General features: G+C 48.2%; 1 protein-coding gene across 2 annotated transcripts; it reads right to left on the reverse strand.

The window, feature by feature from the left end:
• Nucleotides 1–1,325: 1,325 nt before the first annotated feature.
• On the reverse strand, nt 1,326–9,479 carry TP53AIP1 (tumor protein p53 regulated apoptosis inducing protein 1). 2 transcript variants are annotated; one of them, XM_057299296.1, is made up of 4 exons: nt 9,402–9,479; nt 4,273–4,489; nt 3,134–3,245; nt 1,326–1,640 (listed from the first exon to the last, which is right to left on the reverse strand). In XM_057299296.1, the coding sequence occupies exons 2-4, from the start codon at nt 4,411–4,413 to the stop codon at nt 1,633–1,635; spliced, it is 261 nt and encodes an 86-aa protein (XP_057155279.1). In that variant the 5' UTR covers nt 4,414–4,489; nt 9,402–9,479; the 3' UTR covers nt 1,326–1,632. The 2 variants fall into 2 exon arrangements, with proteins under 2 accessions (XP_057155279.1, XP_034789934.1); XM_034934043.3 differs by lacking the exons at nt 1,326–1,640; nt 9,402–9,479 and adding an exon at nt 1,936–2,308 and having other exon boundaries at nt 4,273–5,191.
• Nucleotides 9,480–23,452: the final 13,973 nt, after the last annotated feature.

Genomic DNA, 23,452 nt, shown 5'->3' on the forward strand with positions numbered 1-23,452 from the left:
ATCATGGATACTGATGTGAGCAGAGGGAACTGAGGGAGACCAGTCTGAGCTCACAGAGCTCTGCAATGTGCCCCCCACACAGATGGCCTCAGGCTGCCCTTGCAGATGTGTCCTGCACTTCTCACTGCCCTCTGGAGTCAAGCCGGCATCTCCAGGTTTTGGCACTGTCCCACCTGCAGCCAAGACTCCAAGTGCACTTTAACTTCTACTGTTATCAAGAACCTGGTCTTGCCCACTGCAGGCCCACTCTCCAAAGCCACAAGGGTCAGAGATTCAGCACATGTGTCTTGGAGCCGGCTAACCCAGAAGCAAGCCTTGGATCTACAGCTTGCTCAGTGACCTCATGTCCTTTACTTAACCTCCTTTGCAAAATACAGATAATGGTCTCCCTTCATGACAGACCCAGCCCCAAGGAATGCAATGAGCTGACAGCCTCCAGTGACAGGGGCCTGCACATCAAGGCCATGTGCTTCCCAGGCAGAGCCCAGCTGATGATGACTGCCATGGTGGGCTCCTCTACGGGCAGTCTTGGGCTGGAGCCCCTGTGCCACTCACCAAAAGTTTTCTGAGCAGCCTGCAGTCTGAGGATCTTCCTGCCTGACCCTCCTTCCTCCTCCCTCTCCTTTCGTAGGTGTCAGACCTGCATCATGACCTGAGGCTCCCTCTGCCTACTTCTGCTTAGTTCCCCATTTTGTTCACAGGCATTACCTCTGTAAATCTCTGGCACGTCTAACGACATCTTGGCATATTCTTCCCGAGGACTCAGCTGATGAATCATCCCATCTCAGGGCCCCATCCTCCCCTATGAGGGCCCTGCTGTTAGCGTGGGGAGTTAGCTGGGGCTCTGCATTCAGCGTCTGGTAGCTCCACTACACATGTGATCAACTCCAGACCTCATTTTCAGTACAGCCTGTCCTCTGTCAGTAGCAGATGAGAGTCATTTTAAATACTGCTATGGAGACCTGTGGCCTCAAAGCGAGCCCTGAGTTGATAGTTGTGGGCTTAAGCCCATTCTTCTGTCTCCATGGGGTTCCTACTGCAATGAGCCAAACCAGCCCACTTCACGGCCATGACCATCCCCGCTGCCTCCATGCCTTTTTGTTGCCAGGGCTGCTGCATGAGCCAGTGTGTCCTTTTATACCTGGACCTCATCTCAAGCCACCACAGGCTTAGTAAGATCTCACCACCCTGCACACCACCAGCCAAAGGGTGTCCAGCAAGCGATCCCCGCTCAGAATTTCATTTTAGGGGCTACTCCGCAGGGCTGCTTCTGGTATCGACTTTCTTAGTTTAGGTTTCCCCGAGGTCAGAGACTGAGACAAGGCCCTGAGTGCACATCATTTATTTGGAAGGTGAACCTAGAATGCACAAGGGAGGAAGTGCAGAGAGAGACCCACAGGGAAGGGAGAAAAGCCAGTGCAGGTTGTGGCATCCAATGTGGGCGATTGAGGTCATGCCCACTGGGGATTCTCGGAAGTGTCATGTAGAATATGGCTGAGCTGCAGCCCACCCAGGGAAGCTGGGGGATTTACACACCAATGCTTTTCCCCCATTGGTTAAGGGTTGCCCTGGGGGCTTTCAACTCCCAGAATTTCAGGATGAGGCAGCTCTGCACACAGGCCAGGCAAGCTCTTACTGCACTGAAAAACACAAAACAAAACCAAGCTATCAATGCCGGGGCTTGTGGTAGGAACGTGTCAGCAGGAATGACTGTCCACTGCAGCTGGGGGACACCCAGCGGGGGCCCGGGACTTGCTGGTTGGCATCAGCAGCATCTGCTATAGATGATCAAACCCGCACTTCTCAAACCGTCCTTGGAAGTGCATACTGGGAGTGCCCTCGGGCCCGCCATAGCTGTGAGACAATGCTTGGAGCATACTTTTCCTTGCAGAGTTTTGTGGAGATGCATCATTTTTAGTTTTTAGCAAGTGGATATTATAGATTGGAATGCAAACTTCACAAGAATTTTTTTCCAGCTTTTATTTCAGATTTGGGGATACAGAAGGATGCAAAATGAGGCAACCTAGCCACCCAACTGGCCCAGTGGTCAAGGGGGGAAATGAGGTGGCCGCTAGTCAGCGCTGGAGCCATTTCTCGACGGTGCTTTTTGTTTGTTTGTTTGTTTTTGTTTTGAGATGGAGTCTCTCTCTGTCGCCCAGGCTGGAGTGCAGTGGCGTGATCTTGGCTCACTGCAACCTCAACGGTGCTTTTTTCTGATCATAGCTGAGCTCAAATGCTGACCCCAGTGGCCTGTCTCTAAGCACTGTGGCTCCAGGAAGGAAAGGCCTGGAGAGACCTAGACCAAGGCCTCAGTAGGGAGGGAGAGAATTTACTCTTTGCAAAACGTATGGAGTCCTTGTTATTTACCAAATACCATGTTACAGACCAGGGATAAAAACAACAATAATGAATTTCAGTGAATCTAAAACACAATCCATTGTAAGGCACACCATTATTCTATCTCCCAAGACAGGAAAAAAAATCTTTAGATTTCATAGATATCAAATGGGCCAAAAAAAATGTATCTTGGAATAAACAAAATATGCTAATGATAACAGTAAGATATCCAGGACATACTACGTACAGGTGCTGTTCTTAGCATTTCACATCTATCATTTTACCCACACAGTGAATCTGTGAGATAGAAGCTATTATCATTCCATTTTACAGACACCTACACTGAGACTCAGGCAGGCCAGTTGTCCTGCCCATGTACACACAGCTCCTAAGTGGTAGAGTCAGGATTTGAACCCAGACCCCGCAGCCTGGCTCCATGCTCTCAACAGCTTTGCAGAAACTAAAGTTGGAATGGAAGACTGCTCATTCCAAATCTGTCCTATTGTCCAGCATCCTATGGCCCATTCCAGAAAGTTCAGTGGGTGTCAATCAGCTTGGCTGTAGTGACCACTCTTAAGTGTACCATTACCTTTTATTTTAATTTGAGAAATTAAATAAAATACATCCACAGCAGTTTACAACTCTGCCATGATGTCATTTTGTCAGATGGCAAATTTCGGGAGAGGGTCAAACTCAAAAAACCCTATGTCGTTACCTGGATTTATCGAGAGGACATCAAATCACTTAATTCTATCACGGCCCACACCCATGAATTCACTAAGTAATTATCACACACCTGTCAGGATCCAGACAGTTGCTGAGGACCAAGATCCAGATGAGACTGACAGAGCTTCTATTCCCCGGCACCCTCCGTGAACTTGGGCACCCAAAACTAAGAGATCTGAAACCTGAGAGGAAATGGAAGCAGACTGTGAGGCCTGCAGCGCCGTCTCTTGGATGGTTTATTCTTCTCTGGCAGGTTTTCCCCTAGGTATTCATGGCATCCAGGGGCATTTCACCTCAGCAAAGTGATGACGCTGCCACTCAGGTTCCCATGGAAACCAAACTGGGACAGGAGGAACAAAAGGCTCCTCAAGGTCAGTGGTGCAAAGGACATTAGAGACAAAGACAGAGACAGCAAATCAGCCCAAAGAACAGACATAAACCGGCGCTTCCTCCCTCCCATCACCACAGCTCGGGGCTTTGTCACCCCAGCACACCTGGGCCCTGCACCTCAGACGCTGCGTGTGAGCTTCTGGGGAGAGAAGTGTGGGCCTCCAGGGAGGTGCAGGCGCTCCTGGCTCCTGGCAGACTCCTGGCCCAGGCCTGGCCTGTGTCTGCTTCCGGAGCCATGCGCTGCCTGTGCTGGGATGAATGCATGACCCCTGCGTCCTCACCCCCTCCTCAGAGCCCACAAGCTTCCGAGTGCGTCATCTTCATTATTGGCCACAGGAAATGACTTCTTGGAGTAAGTGACTGGTGCTCCGAGGCCCATCTGGACAAAAGCAGGATCCGGGGTGGACGCAGAAGAGCAGACCCGGAGCCCTGCGCCCCAGCCTCCCCTCCCCATGCGTTCCACATGCGTCCTTTGTTCAGCCTCTCCATTTAGCTCTCCCTTTCTGGATGCAGCCAGGCACCACCTTCCTTCCAAAAGCCTTGTTTCTCAGAAAACCTTTCTGCCTCCTAGAAACCCAGGATTCCGAGGAGGAGGAGGGCTGGCCTTTCTCTTGGGACTATTGATCAGGGCTGTCAGTTCCCAGCTCTGTCCAATGCTCTGAACTGGGGACAGTCTGCATGCAGCTCTGAGGACCCAGATGTTGTCACTGGGTCCTGGTGAGTCTGAAAACTTGGGATGTCGGCACCACGGTGAGAGCAGAGTCTGCCCGGGGCTGTGGCAGGCAAAAGACCGTCTCGGTTTTCACTGCAGGGACTTACCCAGCCCGGTGTGTGTGTCTGAGCCCTGCCATTCGGAGGCATCACCGAGAGGCTCTGGTCTCCCCTGCCCGGGCCCTGCCTCCTGGCCCCACTGCAGGAAGCTTGAGCAGATCTGAAGCTCGCCTCAGAGGAAGATCCCATCCAGGGGAGGCCCTGTCTGCAGAAAGCAGAGAACTTGGCTTCTCCTCATTTGTTGTTAGGGCCAGTGCCTAAGGGACTAAAAACAAACAAAGCAGGCTATGAACAGAAGCAGGGGTGGCAGCGCTGGGCCAGCAATGATGATTTCTATTGTTAGGGTTTCAGTTGTACTTGGATCTGGGAGGGGGAGGCCGATGCACCCAGAGACCCTAGGGCTGGGCTGTAACCACACACCTGAGGAGATGCTTTGGGAAACTCAAACTGAAGCCATTTGTGCTGAATTTGGGGAAAGGGGGTGGGATGATGGAGTTAGGAGCGTTGTCGTTAACTGGTCACTAATTAGATATTAACTAGCCATTAACTAGTCATTAACTAGACTTTCGGGGAAGCAACAAGGCCTCTGTGTCCACGGTTGTAAGGTGTGGGCTACCCTGATGAGGGGTGCTCCAGCTGTATTCATGATTCACATTCATTCATTACATGCCTGATCTCTATCTCAGAGGCCCGGCCTTCTGTTAGTAAGCTCTCAGATTCAGGGAAAGGTGTCTCAGAGAACTCCACATCCGTGTGGAGTCAGACGGATCAGAGCAGAACACAGAGCTGCCTTCTCTGTCCTGCTCTCTCTCCCGCTCACCTGCTCAGAGGTTGCCAGCCGGGCCCTGTCTCCCTCTCTGCCCTCCTGGGTATCACGGTCCCTCAACCCAGGGAAGCTGGTGCCCTCACTTGTCTCCCATAGTCCTGTGTCATCTGGGCTTCTGTGGCCCCTCTCAGCTTTCAGGACCATCCAGTCTTCCCCGTCCCTGTTCTTTCTCCCGCAAGTGCCCGGTGGCCCAGGCTCTGGGGAGGAGCTGCATTCTGAGCTACTGCCCACATCGCTTCCCCAGGGCGGCGGGAGCTCTGGTATGGCAGGCCCCATCCTTGACAGCCTGTCCATGACCTCCAGGGGCAGCTCACAGCAGCGCCACCTGCATCACCCACAGAGTGGAGGGAGACAGCGGCTCTCCACACAAAGGCACTGAGAAAAAAGAATACCCTGAAAGCCACCCAGGTCTCAGGGCAGCAGGGAGTGGGAGTACTCGTCACAGGCCAGAAGCCCAGCAAGTAGCATCAGACACCTCAGGTTAAAGAGAACGTAGAGATTGTCGCTTCCCACCCTCCCCATTCTAGTCAATTCGGACCAGTTTGGTACATGCTGGCCATGTGCGGTGACCACGCTAAGTACTGTGTGTGTACCATTTCTGGGAATACTTCCTGCAAACTTATGAAGTTCTCGCCCAATTTAACAAGCACTAACCAAACTCAGAAGGCATTTACCCAATGCTGCATGTTACGAAAATGTAAAAGAACGAACACGGCTTCAATACCAGGATTGAGCCCAAAGGTCACGTTCTTTCCCTGCGGCTCCCTTCCCCATCTGGTTCTGGGGAAGACTCTCTGCACACAGCCCCCAGGAGACCACAGGCCCTGGACTCCCAAAACCCAGCAGCAATGCAAAGCCACCCCCAGAAGAGCTGCCCAGGACAAGTGATCCTGCGGCCCATTGCTCACTCCCCGCAGAGGCAGGGGCAGCTGACTGCTGTCCCAGATGGACATAGAAGGTCACCATGTGGCCTGCCGGGGTCTGCAGGATAGAAGGCGGGAGGTGAAGAGTTTGAGCTGGTGCCTACACCTCCCTCTTCCAGCCACTGAAAACAGGATTCTCCAGGGTTCACGCCTATGCATCTGGTTCAATGCTGGGCATTTTGTCGGGCAACAAGCCAGCAGCCATGCAGCAGATGCACCTGTAGATGATGCACTGCCTTAGTGTCCAGACAGAACAAAAGGGATCCCCTTTCCAACCCGAAACTGTCGGATTCTCTAAGAGGTCCGTCACAATCCATCTTAATGCAAGAGGGACTGTGGCTCTTCTGGAAACACGATGCCTCGGTGCCATGAAATGACAGCTGCTTCTTTTGAAGAACTGGGCTATTCCCATGTAAAGCTGGCTGCAATGGATGATGTTTCTGACTCATACTCTGGCTTTAAAATCAAAGCGTTTGTTAGAAAGCAGCTTTGTTTTCCCTCTATTTCCTGTTTGAAAAGTGAAGCGTTAACACGAAGGAGGGTCCCAGCGGAGTTCATGCCGGGACTCAGGTTGCACACGGCCAGTGGTCCCGGGATATCCAGGGAGCCACTCAGAGGGGGCACTTCCAGCTGCCATGCAAACTCATCATGCACCCAGCACCCCCTTGCTCCAGCCCTGACCATAGTGACCTCAACACAGGGCCCTGGGCAGCTACCCTCAAACACCTGGATGCCAAGCATGAGAGGGAACCAACTTGCCCTCCCTGGTCTATTATCACAAGGAACCTTGGAGCCTCTGCACAGGAACCCACTCCTTAGAGGGCACAAGGGGCCAAGTTTTGTTTGAGACAATGAGCTGGCATTGGAAGGGAGAGATGACAGCTATCCTCTGTCCTGCTTCCAGGGCAGGGCAGAGCAAGCTGCTTTTGGCCCCGTCTCTGAGGCAGACATGAGCACACTTGTCTCAGGCAGAAGCAGCCTTAGATGGTGTTATGGTTTGAACGTGCTTCCCCTGCAAAATCCAGGTGTTGCCAATGCGCTAGCATTAAGAGGTGGGGCCTTTAAGAGGGGATTAGGCCACGAATGGAATCAGGGGTCCTGATGTAGGTGCCGTGTGCAGGGAGTACATTCACTCATTGCCCTTCCACCTTCAGCCATGTGAGGACGGCAGCCTTTGTCCCTTCTGGAGGACACAGCAGCAAGGCACCATCATGAAAGCAGAGACTGGAGCCATCACCAGGCACGGAACCTGCTGGCACCTGGCTCCAGAGCTGTGGGAAGATACATTTCTGTCCTTTGTGAATCGCCCAGTCTCCGGGGTTGTGTGAGAGCAGCACAAAATGGACTGGGACAGCTGGAATGTCAGTTTGCATCAGTCCCCACCCACACACTCAAGGCATGCCACGGCGGCCACGCTGGGTGCCTTTCCGCAGGTGCCCAGGCATCAGGAGCACTGGCCCAGTCTCGAGGGGCGTTCATGTCAGGGAGGTGCCCCCGCTAGTGTCAGCTTCAGCGCCGCCAGCATCAGGAAGTTCATCTCGACAAGCCCGGGCAAGAAAGGAGGCGGTGAGATCACCTCCTACCCATCCAGAGATCCCCCGACTTTGGAGTAGTCTGAAGGACTTGAGACTCCTGAAGTGAGAGGGGACAGAGCTAGGAGAAGGGAGGGCAGCCAGAAGGGCAGGGGTGCAGGGGGCGGGATGAGGAGAGCCAGGCTGGCATTAGCAAGAGCTTCTTCATGTCCTTTTGGCCCAAGGGGGCCGTGTTCTCTGAGGAAATGGGACTTGCTCCAGGGAAGAGGAAGAGCTCAGCATCCACTTTCCCTCTGCCGAACAGCTCCCGGGGAAAGCCCACCACTGTCTTCTTGCCCCGCTCTGTGCCCTCACACAAGCGATTCTCTCCACCGGCGACGTGTTTCCTCTCCCTCCCCGGGCCAGTATCCATGGGTTCTCTGAGACGGAACAGGAAGTATCTTAAGGAAGGCCTCCCTAACCTCCTCCCAGCTGGGTGGATCCCTCCCTCTGGGCCCCCACACATCTCAGTTTCAAAAGACCATTCACATTGTAGTCTAAATTAGTGGATCCCTGGTGTGTGATGTGTGCAGTTATAATGGGTTGCCTCAGCCCCCAACGCACCCTTCATTGCCTTCTTCTGTGATAATGCCCCTGGGCCCTGTACCCATTTCTCCCTTGCCAGCTGGCATGATGTTTAGCCCTGTGCAGAGGCAGGGGCCTCTCCCCGGTTCCGACATTTCTTTCTCTGCTTGCCCCCGGCTGCTGGGGGGACATGAGGGACACTCGGCCCTGTTTTCTCTTCAGCAATAATCAGTCCCAGCCCAGGTTCCTGGCCTGCTGCTCCCTGAGGAGGGTTTGCCAGTGCCAGCCCATGCTTCCCTGTACCAGGACTTGGTCTGCTGGGACCCAGTGGAAAGCCCACGGCTGCCGCCCCCACCCACCTTCCCCTGCTTGCCAGCCACAGTCACCAGCTGTAGACTTGCGTGGCTGTGCTGCGGAAGCAGATCTGGGTGGAGGAGGGCCCCACGCACAGACGTGAATATGAAGGGATCCTCTAGAGGTTGTGGCAAACACAGGTGCCCCGCCCCATGCCCTGTCTGCAGTCACAGCCCTTCCCACATGGAGGGTGCTATCATCAATCTTCTGGGGGGCTGTGGACACTCTGCATCCCCATACCTGTGGCAGTCCTGGCACACGGTAAGCTCTCAGTAAGTGTGGTGAGTCACTGCTGAAGGAACTAACAAATAAACCTCCCACCACCAACCACAGGTAGCTGGGGCAGAACCAGGGAACTGCTGAAAGGCGGCTGATGAACCCTGCCATGACATGCTCGCTGTGCCCAGGACCCAGGCTCCCATGGCTCGCGTCCTTCCTCTATCCCAGATCCATTCAAAGTGAAGTGGCCTCCATACAGGCTTCCCTAGGGGCCCTGGTCAGTGTCCATGAGGCCACCATGCCGCCGTTCACCAGGGGACGTGAGAAAGGGGCTGGGCTGTGGACCAGGACTGACCCAGGTCTGAGCCCCAGCTCAGCGGTCGGCTAGCTGTGCGAGCTTGCGCAGTAGCTCCCCAAGTGTGGCTCAGGACGCACAGCATCGGCGTCAGCATCGCCCAGGAACCTGTTAGAGATACACATTTTTGGCCCCAACCTGCATCGACCAAGCCAGAAATTCTGCAGTGTGTGTTTTCATAAGTCCTCCAGGTGCCTCTGATGTATTCTCAGGGTTCAGAACCATCGAGAGAGAGCAGTTTAGCTGACCTCCTCCAGGCCTCACCTGCGCGTGGTCACGACTGTACCTTCCGCACACAGTCGCCGAGATACGTGTGAAACCCCAAGCACAAAGCAGAGTGCATCGCAGTGGCCGGAGCATACCTGAAGCACCAGCGCTGGTCCCCTCCCTCCCCCTCTCCTCACCTGCCTCCTAGGAGTCGGAGGGCCCGTGGAAATGGTCTCCTCCTGCACATCTGTGCTGCTCTGACTGGGTGCAGGTCTGAGCAGAGGCTTTCGGAGTGAGCTGAGCAGGCGAGCCCGAGCACGGCCTCTCAGGAAGCGAGCCCATAGGCTGGGGAGCCGTCCCTGGGGATGCCCCTGGGCTCCTTGCGGGGCATGGCTGAGTCCCTGCCTGTCCTTGGCAGGCCCGCAGTGGTGGGGTGGCTCAGGCAGGTACCCTTTTCACAACCAGTGCTGCTGGGGGTGAAGGCAACAGGTGGGTGAGCACGGACAGTGTGAGCCACGTGGCCGGGAGCTGGGCCAGCTCGCTGTATGTGCACGTCGTTTCCATGTGTGCAGCAGAAATTGGCGTCTCTGCACAAAGCTGATTTTAGTCTTTCCACCTTTTCTTGCTCAGCTTAAAATAGGCCTCTCTTCAGGGGCAAGGTGGCATTATACCAAGCCAAAGTGCTGAGGGCGCAGGGAGACCCGCGAGGCAGGGCCCCCTGAAGTCCTGGCGGTTTCTAGCCAGCTCTTGAAATTGACTTGAAGGTGTTTACCTTGCAGATTGTTTTTTCCAACTTCCCACACTCTGCTTCCCACACTCTGTCCTTCCTCAAGGCTGGCACGCTCATCAGTTGACTTCATCTCTCCCTAATGGCAAGGCCTGACCCAGAAAGAAATGCAACTCAGATCCCGGCTCAAATGAGGCTGGGAAAGCTGATGCCTGTAAGACCGACAAAGACGGTGCAAGGTGAGGTGAACGCCGCTGTGTCTGGGCGCCGGGCTCCCTTGCCGAGTTGACCCTGAGTCTGCATCAGCTCAAACGCAGTTCCCGGTTCCCCAGTGAGATTCCCACTCCCGCCTGAAGGGGAGACGTGCCTGCCTTTTGAATGAAGCGTTGCACACTAGACATAGTATCACAGGCAGAATTGTCATTTTTAGCCTTTTTAGATGTTGCCAACTTTCAGACACACTATTCCTTTTTATCCCTCCAAATTCCTCGAAAGCTGCTTCTATTTTGGAGCTCTTTCTTCCCAGTGCTGGGTAATTTCTCCCTGGCCATGTTTTTATTGTAGAGAATGGAAACCTGATGTGATGAACACTCTGAGTAGAAATCCCGGGGGGCTCGCAGTTAACCGGATAAGACGTCTCACCCTGAGAAACGGTCCCAATTTCCTTTTAAAAATTCATTGTCTCTGAGATACATACATATTTCCTTGTCTCATTCCAAAATCAAAAGTTCTAATGTTGCAAATAATAATTTTTGGCCAAATATGTTTTCTTCCTGGTGTTCCAGAGAGTCTGGGATAGCAAGAGGTATGGAGCTTTGGTCCTTGGGTGACTCTGATTCCATCATTCCTCCAGCAACCAGGGAGCAATCACTGCTGGGTAGGGAACCCCTGCTTCCTCCCTGGGCTTCCAGGCTTCCCCTAGCAATCTTTTTTTTTTTTTTTTTTTTTTTTTTTTTTTGAGACAGAGTCTCACTCTGTCACCCCGGCTGGAGTTCAGTGGTGCCATCTCAGCACACCGCAACCTCCAGCACACCACAACCTCCACCTCCTGGGTTCAAACAATTCTCCTGCCTCAGCCTCCGGAGTCGCTGGGATTATAGGCACCCACCACTACACCCAGCTAACTTTTGTATTTTTTAGTAGAGATGGGGTTTTACCATGTTGGCCAGGCCGGTCTCGAACTCCTGACCTCAAGTGATCTGCCCACCTCAGCATCCCAAAGAGCTGGGATTACAGGCATGAGCTACCGCACCTGGCCCCCAACACTCCTTTTTAAGACCCATTTGAAAATAATGACAAAAACCACAATTACTTTTGCACCAAGTTTAACCACAGTTTACCAGTGTGCGGTTACTGTGGCTTGAACATTGTTATCCATGCATGGTACTTCTCTTAAAATTTGCTCCCACGCAATCAGAACACTTCTATAGGGTCTGTCTCCTTAGATAGACTTGACCGTCCTTCTCTGCTCTCGCATCTACTGCTTGGGGGCGAGGGCAGGGTCTGGCCTCTGGGGATAGGCCAGACAGGCTCACCAATTGGACAAATGGATTCAGGTCAGCTTTGTACACTTGGCCTATTCCCATCTCTTGACACAGCGGGAAAGTCTTGCTTCCTGCCAATTATCCTCTGCTAAGCCATATTCAGCATTTCAGTTTTTATAAGAGAACCATGAATTCAAGGGTATTGGGCTTAGTCTGAGCTACTAACAATGGGTTACTTTTCTTACTTTTGCCTGTTAGAGCTTGGGGGCAGAGCTCCTCCAATTAGACCCTCAAAGCAACAATGAGTGAACAGCAGGCCAAGATCCAGGCATTCCCAGGCCTGGCCTAATGTCACCCTAGTCCTTGACCCTGCCTGCTGGACTTTAGGACATGAAGGGGTTAGACATGGATGAGGTTAGAGAGGTGTATGCATGCCAGAAGACGGTGAGTGTCCGGGCCACATCGAGGGGCTGGAACATCCTGCAGTGCTGTGCATCTTAGAACATGCCCACAGCCCACCTGCCCCAGAGCAGTCTGAGTGTTAAATGTGTTGGTTCTTGAACCGCATTCCGGGTCTGCTGGATCAGAATCTTTGTGGGTGGGGCCCAGGAACTTCCATTCTAGGAGGTTCTTGTGCCTATGTCACTGATCAGGATGTTAACTGAAGAATCTAAGCCAAGGGATGGCATCATCAGATTGGCCACTTTGGTCATGTTTTGTGGGACGGATTTTAAAAACTGGAGGCCAGACAAGCGATTGCTGTAGTGCTGCAGGTGACAGACCTTGATGAGCTGAGCTCAATCATCAGGCGGGGTACAGCGAGACAAGGAGGCCAGGGCAAGTCTCTGGCTTGAGTGACCAAGTAAATAGAGGATAATTAGGGGATTCAGAAACAGGGGCTGAGTTGAGGGGACTGTGGGATCTCCAGATGGGAGCAGTCCAGCAGGAAGTAGGATCCACGGACCTGGAGCTTAGGAGAAAGTTCCAAGCAAAAGATCCAAATAGGTGGGAAAGGAAATCTTTAAAGTAGATGCAATTTCTCAGGAAGAATGTGAGAGCAAAGAAAAGGCACTGAGGCCAAAGCTTCAAGAACACCAACATTAAAGGGCTAGGCAGAAGGGAAGTTGCCCAGTGCATGGGGGCTTATATGGGAAAGCACGTTTTCATGTGTCTGCTTCAGATAAATTTATATTTCAATAGGACAGAATGTTTTGGTGGGTAGTAATCAGTCCCTGGAGCCCCATTCAAGTATTGTCCCAGGGCCGGGCACGGTGGCTCACACCTGTAATCCCAGCACTTTGGGAGGCCAAGGCAGGTGGATCACTTGAGGTCAGGAGTTCAAGATCAGCCTGGCCAACCTGGCGAAACTGTGTGTCTACTAAAAATACAAAAAAAAATAGCCAGGTATGGTGGTGCACGCCTTTATTCCCAGTTACTCAGAAGGCTGAGTCAGGAGAAACACTTGAACCCAGGAGGTGAAGGTTGCAGTGAGCCGAGATTGTGCCACTGCACTCCAGCCTGGGCAACAGAGCGATAATCCGTCTAAAAAAAAAGTATTATCCCAGGCTATTTAATAAATTTGCTCAGTAATCACAATGAGATGTAGTCAATAACCAGAGTTAAATTTTCCTGTTAGGGGTAGAGGGAGAGAGGACTGAGCTGGGTGGGAGAACAGCTCTACAATCAGTGAGAGTTGACATGATGTGGACATAGCTGTATCCTCTTCATTGAGCCTCCAGTCCCTGCACACTGAGAAAGTGAAAATGCTTTCAGTAAAATTGCCTCCAGAAAGAAATGTCACCAGCTGACCTTTTCAGATGTGAGTATAAGACACATCAAAAAGATATTCTGGAAGGACAAAGAGGAGGGTGCTTTCTACACCTCCCATTTGAGTAGGGGCAGGGAGGGTATGTGCTTTAAATGTCTCTTGGCTGGGAATAAAATGGATTTTCCCCTTTCCCACTTTATGTGGATGTTGTTGGTAATAATTCACAAAGTATACTTCTGTTTATGCTTCAATTCCCCCTGGTAAATGTTTAACCATAATTGCACCTTAAGAACAGCGGTCCTCAACCTTTTTGGCAGCAGGGACCGGTTTCATGGAAGACAATTTTTCCATGGACTGAGGAGGGGGATGGTTTCAGGATGACTCAAGTGCATTACGTTTATTGTGCACTTTATTTCTATTATTGTTACATTCTAATATATCATGAAATAATTACACAACTCACTAATGTAGAATCAGTGGGAGCCCTGAGCTTGTTTTCCTGCAACTAGACAGTTCCATCTGGGGGTGATGGGAGACAGTGACAGATCATCAGGCATTAGATTCTCATAAAAAGCATGCAGCCTAGATCCCTCGCATGTGGAGTTCACGATAGAATTCATGCGCGCTCTTATAAGAATCGAATGCCGCCCCTGATCTGACAGGAGGTGGTGCTCAGGCAGTAAAGTGAGCAATAGGGAGTGGCTGTAAATACAGATGAAGCTTCACTGGCTCACCCACCACTCACTTCCTGCAGCCCAGTTCCTAACAGCCCACAGACCCATACCGGTCTGTGGCCCAGGGGTTGGGGATGCCTGCCTAAGAAGAATAAGAATTTATATGGAGTGCTTCGCCATATGCCAGACCTTATTCTCAATGCATTATGTATAGGAACCCAGTTGTTCTGCAAAACATGTCTTGGGATAGGTGTTGTTATCCTTACTTTACAGAACAGCAAACAGAGGGCTAGTGAGGTCAAATGACTTAACCAAGCTCACCACACTAGTAAGTAGCCAGCCCTGGATTCACACCCAGCCAGTCTGGCTCCTGGGCCTACTCTCTTGCCTGTTATTTTATACCACATTTATAGGTCCTAGTGGTTATTAATAAATACAACTCTTTGGATTGTACATGTACATTAAAATTTCTCAGAGGAAGCCAAAGGTAGTCAACAACTCCAATAATGCACTGACTATAGCGTTTATGATAAATAAGCAATCAGTGAAGCAGAATAATTCATAAGTGTTCTTTCTTGCTATTAGAAGACTTGGATGCTATAAAATATGTACATTTCACTACACCATCTTATGCATATTTATCACCTTAGATGGTTTCACCTGTCTGCTTTTAGCTAGATTATACATTCTCTGAGGTTAAGAAGTGCACACTCCCAATATTTGGAGCCCTGGCACAGAAAGCCAGAGAAAGCCCAGTGATGCATTTTCATGGCTGAGTCACGTTATGCAGGGGAGCTCAGGAGAGCAGCTTTCAGTTCACAAAAATATTTTTAGCTATTTTCCAAGTTGGGAAATCTAAATCTAAAATATGTTTTGGGGCATTTATTTCTCTTTTAGAAGATATTTAACTACATTTTTATAACTTGAAGAGAAATGTATCCACATAGACACAATTCCGGTTGAAAGAACCCTATAGAATCCATAGTATTAAGAGCCTTTTAAAAATGTATAAAGAAAACAACAAGATTTTTTCCTGAGCCGATCTCTGAACAAAAGGGCTGTAACTGAAGTTTGACTATGACCCAAAGTTTCTTCAGAATCTCTTCGCAGCACACTGAATACCCCCACCCCCATCAAGGGTATTCTCAGCTGCAACGCCTGCCTCCTGGACAACGACCTGGTATTAAGTGTTAAAGAATAAATGCTAGTGGTCAGAGCCCCTTTGCTGAAAGTCCCAAGAGAACTTCTGCTCCTGATCGTGCAGAATTCAGCAATTTAGAACAACCTTCCAGCTGAGAAGAAATTAAAGAGGTAGATAAGATCTTCTAAAAATTGCTCTTGAAGGCATTATTAGCTCATTAGTGTGGTAACAAGATAGTGATGAATTAGTAGGGAAAGATCTGGGAGTGAGACCAGAGGCCCAGGGAGAAGAGCCAGCAGCCAGGACCACTTTTCCACCTGAGGCCTGTGTGGGTTCTAGAGGAGCTGGATGAAAGGCGGGTGGTTGCCTGCGGGGCTGAGTGCACCTGCCTTGGAGTGCAGAGCCCCCTGGTGTAGGGTGAGCCTGTGTGTGGCTGGTGGCCTGATGAACCCTCTTCCTTTTGGGTTGGGATCATGGAAAAGCTGCACCCTAGGAGCAAACTGAACAGAAGCAGACAGCTTTCAAGGCAACTGCAGTTCAGCCTTAAGCTATCTCAATCTCTGAAATTGGAGGAGGGTAACTCCAAGAGTTATCCTGTACCTCTGAAATTGGAGGAGGGTAACTCCAAGGATAACTTGGAGTCATCCTATGCGTAACTCCCAGTGTTATGCATCCTGAGATGCATGGCAGAAGCAAGCTGAAATCCTCTCTGGAGGAAGGTGATATTACCCTAGCCCTCAAATTGCTTTAATAAACAATGTTTCAAAAATAATATTCAGCACACAATGAGGAATAACAGGCACACAATAAGAAAAGGAAATGAGCTAAGAGAAAACAGGCAATAGGAACAGGCTTACAAGGACTCAAAAAATAGGAGCTGTTGGACATGGACTTTAAAACATCTATGTGGCTGGGCGCGGTGGCTCACGCCTGTAATCTCAGCACTTTGGGAGGCCAAGGCGGGCGGATCACCTGAGTTCAGGAGTTCCAGACCAGCCTGGCCAACATGGAGAAACCCCATCTCTACTAAAAATGCAAAAAAAGTAGCTGGCCGTGGTGGCAGGCACCTGTAATCCCAGCTACTCAGGAAGCTGAGACAGGAGAATCGCTTGAACCTGAGAGGCAGAGGTTACAGAGAGCTGAGACCATGCCATTGCACTCCAGTGTGGGCAACAAGAACAAAACTCTGTCTCAAAAAAACAAAAATAAAAATAAACATCCACGTATACATGTTTAAGATGACAAAAGACAGTATTGAGAATTTTGGCAGAGAACTGGAACTATATATGTAAAAAAAGAATATTTCAGAACTGAAAAACTGATTCTACTTTTAAAACTCAATGGATGTGGCTGGGTGCAGTGGCTCACGCCTGTAATCCCAGCACTTTGGGAAGCTGAGGTGGGTGGATCACGAGGTCAAGAGATCGAGACCATCCTGGCCAACATGGTGAAACCCCGTCTCTACTAAAGATACAAAAGTTAGCTGGGCGTGGTGGCACACGCCCATCTACTCAGGAGGCTGAGGCAGGAGAATCGCTTGAACCCGGGAGGCGGAGGTTACAGTGAGCAGAGATTGTGCCATTGCACTCCCGCCTGGCAACAGAGCAAGACTCCGTCTAAAATAAATCAATAAATCAATAAATCTAAAAATAGTTATAGAACTTATAGAGTGATGAAAAACACCCAGAATGAAGCATGGAGAGACAAAATACAGGAGACAGAATGTTAAATTAAATTAAATTTGGGCTGAGGCTGACTCCTTTCTTAAGTCCCTACATTAAAAAATTGCAACCTAACTTAGTATGTAAACAAACTTGCAACTAACTTAGGAATATTTCATAACAAACAGCTGGGTGTCAGCCAATAACAGCAGCCAACCTTCAGCCAGTCACAGGCAGCCAAGTGATCAGGCCGCGTTCAAATAAAGCAAGTGCCAAGCCATCAGCAATCAAACTGTTACTGTAACTCACTTGGGATTTTCTGTCTATAAAGATTCCCTGCTGACATTGCAGAGTGAGCTCCCTGAACCTCCTCACGTTCTGAGGGCTGCCCAATTCACAACTAAGCAAATCATTCTTTGCTCAGTTAAACTCTGTGAAATATATCAAAAGTTTTTCCTTTTAACAAGAGTAAGAGATAGAGAGGATATAGTAAGAGAATCCAACATACATATACTTGGAATTCCAGGAAAGGAGAATGAAAATGAAGCAGAGACAAAATCTAAAGAGAATGGCTGAGAACTTTACAAAAATGCTGAAAAATATTAAGCCACGTATTTAAGAAGTTCTACAACTCTAAGCCAAAAACATTTAAAATATATATATATTTAAATTCATACATATATGTATCACCTCCATATCTATACACATTATAGTAAAAATGCTAAATAACGAAAACCAGAGACAAAGAGAAAACCTTAAATGCAGCTTGAGGGAGTAAAAAAACAAACAAAAAACAATTACCTTCCAAAGAGTAACAATTAGACTTAAATCTGACTTCTCAACAGAAACAACAGAAGTTAGAAGACAATGGAAAGAAAATAAGAGCCAGCCTGTACCTGATGAAAATGACCTTTGAGAATGAATTCAAAATAGAAACACTTTTGGCCAGGCACAGTGGTTCGCACCTGTAATCCCAGCACTTTGGGAAGCCGAGGGAGGCAGATCACCTGAGGTCAGGAATTCAAGACCAGCCTGACCAACATGGTGAAACCCCATCTCTACTAAACATACAAAGGTTGGCCGGACATGGTGGTGCACATCTGTAGTACTAGCTAGGTTGAGGCAGGAGAATCGCTTGAACCCAGGTGGAGGAAGTTGCAGTGAGCCGAGATTGTGCCACTGCACTCCAGCCTGGGCCACAGAGTGAGACCCTGTCTCCAAAAAATAAAATAAAATAAAATAAAAATAAAATAGAAACATTTTCAAATAAACAGAAACTAAAAGAATTCATTAATAGCAGACCCATACTAAAGGACATTCTAAAAGATGTTATCCATGCAGAAGGAAATGATCCAAAGTGGAAGTTCAAAGATAGACCAGCTATAAAGGAAAAACTGGATAAATCTAAATACTTTAAAGTTAAGACTTTATTCCTTGAAAGATATCACTAAGAGAGTGAAAAGATCAGCCACAGACTGGGAGAAGATACTTACACAACACATGAAATGAACAAAAGATGCCTATTTTTCCTTACATATTCTTAGGCAAAGCACTCCTTGAAATTAAGAGACAAGACAAACACTGAAAAAATGAGTAACAGGCAACTCACTGAATTTACAGACTGATGAAAAATACCCAGAAGAAAACATGGAAAGATAAAACAATGTAAAATACAGAAGAGAGTATGTTAAATTAAATTAAACTAGCGAAGGAAATGGAAAGGGCAATGCAAAGGGTTTTCTGGGTGCGAGAATGTTTCTGTTGATCTGGATGATGGCCACATGCGTACTCACTTTGGAATAAGCCTTACTTGGCACTTTCTCAACATATTATATTCTACAATACAAAAGTTTTTATAAAAAAGAGTGAAACTGGAAAAAAAAGGATAAATACTGGGTTGTGGGAGGGGCTAGAAAGATGAGCTGTTGGAAAAACACACAAAGAACTTCAATTGTTTTAGCTAATGTGCTTGTTTTAAATTGAGTCATAACTTCATAGTATTCAGTTACTTATGCTTTATAGTGTAACAACTATGCAAATTGCTTCTAGTTATTTGGTTTTTTAATTTAAAAATTAATTTTAAAAAGACAAAATGTTACAAATACATAGAGTCATTTATATCCACCCATAAGTGATTCAAGATGAAAAAGCCGGCAAACTCTGTTCCCTAATCCAAACCCTTAAGAAGCACAGGGAAATTGGATGATGTTCTGCTGAGGCCTCAATCAGGTGGATCAATCTCCACCCAAACTCATAGAAACAGACCAGGAGACAGAATGCATGTGGATTCTAAAGGTTTCTTGTAATTTTTCTGCAGAGCCTGAGGCCTGAGGTAAGCCCTGAAAAAATTACTGGAGAAAGAAGTACGTTCAGGATTAGAATCTGAACCCCCAAATTCTTCTCCAAGGGAATGCCCTTTGGGCTGTTGAGAAGGCAGCGGAACTCTGCAGACAGACACAGCAGACACGGTGGACCCAGCCATGAAATCTGCTGAAGTCCAGGGAGTTCTTGCTCTTCTCCCTAGCTGAGGTCTCAAGCACCTTTTCCTGGCTGCTTTGACCTTCCCTCCCTCCTTAGCTGTAATACTTGTGGGTCCCTAACCTGCAAATGTATTAGTTTTTCGTAGCTGCTGTAACAAACCTAGTGGTTTTAAAAACACATGTTTATTGTTTTGCGATTCTAAACTTCGTAAGTATAACATGAGTCTCACTGGGCTAAAATCAGGTTGTCTGCTGGCTGTGTTCCTTTCTGTACTGTCTAGGGGAGAATTTATTTTCTTGCCTTTCCCACTTTCTAGAGGCTGCCCAGATTCCTGGGCTCATGGCAGTCTTTCCACATCTTCAAAGCCAGCAACAGCAAGTGGAGTCCTTCAACACTTTAACCTGGATTCCAGTTCACATCTCCTTCTCTGTCTTTTTCTGCCTCCCTCTTCCACTTTTAGGAACCCTTGTGATTACACTGGGCCCATGAATAATCTCCCTATTTTAAAATGAACTGATTTGCAGCGTTGATTCCTCTCTCTGCCACATAACCTATTCATAGGTTCTGAGCATTAGAACATAGACATCTTTGGGGGCCATTATTCTCCCTACCACGGCGCTTCACTAGCTAACCAGGCTTGCCTGCTCAACACACCTTCCAGTCAGCTGTGTTTGTGTGTGCGTGTGTGTGTGAGCATGTGTGCGTGTTTGTGTGTGAGGGGGTGTGCATTTGTGCATGCATGTGCGTGAGTGGTGCATGCATGGGTGCGACAGTGTGTGTGCGGTGTATGTGTGCATCTGTGCATGCATGTGCATGTGTGGTGCATGCGTGGGTGTGAGTGTATGTGTGTGCATGTGCGTGTGTGCGTGTGTGTGCGGGCGTGTGCGCATGTGTGTGCATGTGTGTGCGTGTGTGTGCGTGTGTGTGTGCGCGTGTGCATGCACATGGGCATATCATTCAGATTTGAATTGGTAGCCACTGATTGTCAGACAAGAGGAAAGTTTCTGACATACGGAAGAGGAACAAAAACAGATGCAAAGGAAATTAAGGGGAAAAATGCAGGGGACAAAATAATAGTAATAATTCCCTCTCATATCTCAGAGAGGAAGGTACTGCCCGGATCCATTAAACAAAGCAAGAATATAGAAAAGAGCATCCCAAGATCAAGAAAGAGTTCTCGGAAATTAAAAATATAGAAGATGTAAACAAATTCCACATCAGGGTTGTTTCATAAATGAGTAAATATCCCAGAAAGTAAAACAAAATGTCAGACATGGACAATAGGAAAGAAAAGATAAGAGAAATTGAGGATCAATATAGGTTCAGTGGCGCACGAGGTTCCAGCACCCAATTAAGCTGATGTTCAGAAGGCTCACTGAGAAGAAAATACCAAGGAAAGAATTCTGTAAATCCCCAAACTAGAGACCGATTGAAGGGGCCACTGCCCAGCACTATTAGTGCAAAAAGACCCACGCAAAGAAACATCATCATTAAAACACAGAAACACCAGGAAAAAAGAGATTTAAGAGTTTCCAAAGGGAAAATAGTTCACATGTGAGGATCAAGAAACAGAATGGCATCAGACTTCTCCACAGCTAGATTTGCTGCAGAAGACAAAAAGGAGTATCATCAAAATTATGCGGGAAAATGATTTTCAGACTAGGATTCTGTATTAAGCCAAACCATCAAAGAATATAAGACCAGCGGGGTAAAAAGGTACGTTCAGACATGAAAGGTTACAAAAATTACTTCCCTTGCACCTTTTCTCACTATAAAGAGGGAATGGCATAAGACAGAGGAAAATGGGATCCAGGAAACCAGGGATTCCTCTCCAGAGAGGAAAAGGGAACCCCACAGTTATCCCAGCTGTGACTCAGGCCCAGAGAAGAGCTACTCTAGATTTGGCAGGAGGGTGAAGCATCAGCAAGCACTCCAGGAGAGAGCTCTCTTACCTGCCTCTAAGAAAAAGAACACGAAGAAACAGATCCCCGATATTGGGCGGAAATGTACACTTCCACAGCAGAGGCTGAGGATGGAGGAATTGGCATACAACAAATACTATTGATTAAAGGGTTCTGGACTAACTAGCATAGGAAAATGGGGATGGGGAAGCCTGTGTGTGTTGGCGGGCTGCGGAGGGCAGTGGCCTGCATTAGTGAAGAGTGTTATCCTCTTCCTCCTTATTAGGAAGTCGGTACAGATCGTCTAACATGGAAAAATCTAGAACTAGCACATTGTCTAGACATAGGGTGGTAAATACCAGAAGAAACACCCAAAAGAGTTTGAAAAGTTTGTCTCTGAGCAATAGAAAGTGAGAAATGGGAACTGCTGTTTTATCATAAGCCTTGTGATTCGATTTGATTTTTAAAACTAATTACTTGCATTATTTTCATTACAGAAAAGCTGTGCTACAGATGGCGGCTGTGATGGTGTGAAAATCTTCAATTCTATGGCGCTTTGGACTAATTCTCACATCCCTTTGGCTATGGCCTTACCTTCCACTGGGCGGTATTTCACTCTTCTCAGAGCATTTTCTCGTAGGTTACTTGATGCGTCCCTCAACAGCCCTGTGGGAGTCATGACACAGTTTCTATCCCCATTTTACAGATAGAGCAGTAGAGGCTTCGAAAAGAAGTAACTTACCAAAGTCACATGGTCAGCTTCCTCAATTCCATGTGGAATCCAGCAGGTATAAATAGAAGAGTCACATAGTTCTTAATAAAGAAGCTATGACTAAAACCAAAAATTTCTGACACTTAGTCCAGGTTATTTTTAACTAAATGATGTATCCTGAAATGTTTTGTTTTTTGTTTGTTTTGTTTTTTAGATGGAGTTTCGCTCTTGTCACACAGGCTGGAGTGCAATGGCACTATCTTGGCTCACTGCAACCTCCTCCTCCCAGGTTCAAGCAATTCTCCTGCCTCTGCCTCCTGAGTAGCTGGGATTACAGGCACCCTCCATCATGCATGGCTAATTTTTATATTTTTAGTAGAGACAGGGTTTCCCATGTTGGTCAGGCTGGTCTCGAACTCCAGACCTCAGGTGATCCACCCACCTCGGCCTCTCAATGTGCTGGGATTATAGGTGTGAGCCACTGTGCCTGCCCCCTGAAATTGTTCTGAAGAGTTGCTCTGTGAATAAAGTGTTCCTTGATCCCTGCTGTATACTTCCTCTGAGAAAGTACTATGGTGTAGTGTGGATATCTAAGAAATGATGCAGTTCAAAGCAAACCAGTTTAATCCCTTATTTTGTAAACCTATGAGATCATGCCTCCTTCTCGGGGAGGGGTGGGGTTGGAGAGATTCCCATTAACAATGAAGTTCCATGAAGCGAAACTTGGATGATTCTGACTGGGGCCATGTTCAAGCCCAGAACCAGTGAGCAGAAGTGGCAGGTCCTAGAAGGGAGACTGGAGGGATCAATCTTCCCCAGGAACAGTGGCTCCTAATGTGCAGATGAAATGGAATCACCTGGGAAATTCTGCTGGCAATACAGGCTCCAGGGCCCACGAAGAGACGACGGTTTGGTGGCGCAAGCCTGGGAGTCTGTATTTTTGAAAAGCTCTGTGTGGGACACGGAAGCCTCCAGGTTTGGAAACTCTGCTGGGGCTCTGAAGCCCTGCCTGGACTTAGCATCTGAAACTGAAAAGCCAGGGTCTAGACGCTTCCTACCGTTTTCTAAAAATGGCAATAAACAATACTTGAGAATTTAAAAGCATGAAATCATCCTTAGAAATCATGGAGTCCCATAATGAAAGCAAACCACCGCTTGAGTTCTTCTGATTTTTATCCAACCTGTTCATCTTACCCTTCTTTTTTTCAGGGCAACTTCCAAAAAAAAAAAAAAAAAAAAAAAGCAGCGTATCAGCTATCCTGATCAGCGTCCAGCATTTGCTGCCTGGTCACTGCCCTTAAGACTACCTTTGTAAAAGTGGGATGAAGAGATGAGGAAGAATCACACCGAGTCACCTATTCCATCCCGTATCCTACCTTACCAGGAAGCTCAGTGAATCTTTCCAATCAACAGGAACACTGGTGAGTAAAAAGCGTGTCACTAGCACCATCTGGTGGCTTCTTAAAAATACCAATTTCTATGCGGTAGGCATGTTGAGTCTCCACACATGAAGGGACTCCTTGTGGTTACAAAGGACATTCCTTTCCTTTCCAAAGGCTGAGTTTAGGCAAAATAATAAAGTTTGTTAAAGTGACTGTTTCCAGCAACCCCTTCCTTTCTTAGCTTTATGTATGTGTGTATGTATTTAACAAGCAAACATAGGTGAGTGCATGCCATGTGTCAAGCTCTCATGGAGCTT

Source organism: Pan paniscus, chromosome 9 (genome assembly GCF_029289425.2).
Source record: "Pan paniscus chromosome 9, NHGRI_mPanPan1-v2.0_pri, whole genome shotgun sequence".
NCBI classification, from domain to species: Eukaryota; Metazoa; Chordata; class Mammalia; order Primates; family Hominidae; genus Pan; species Pan paniscus.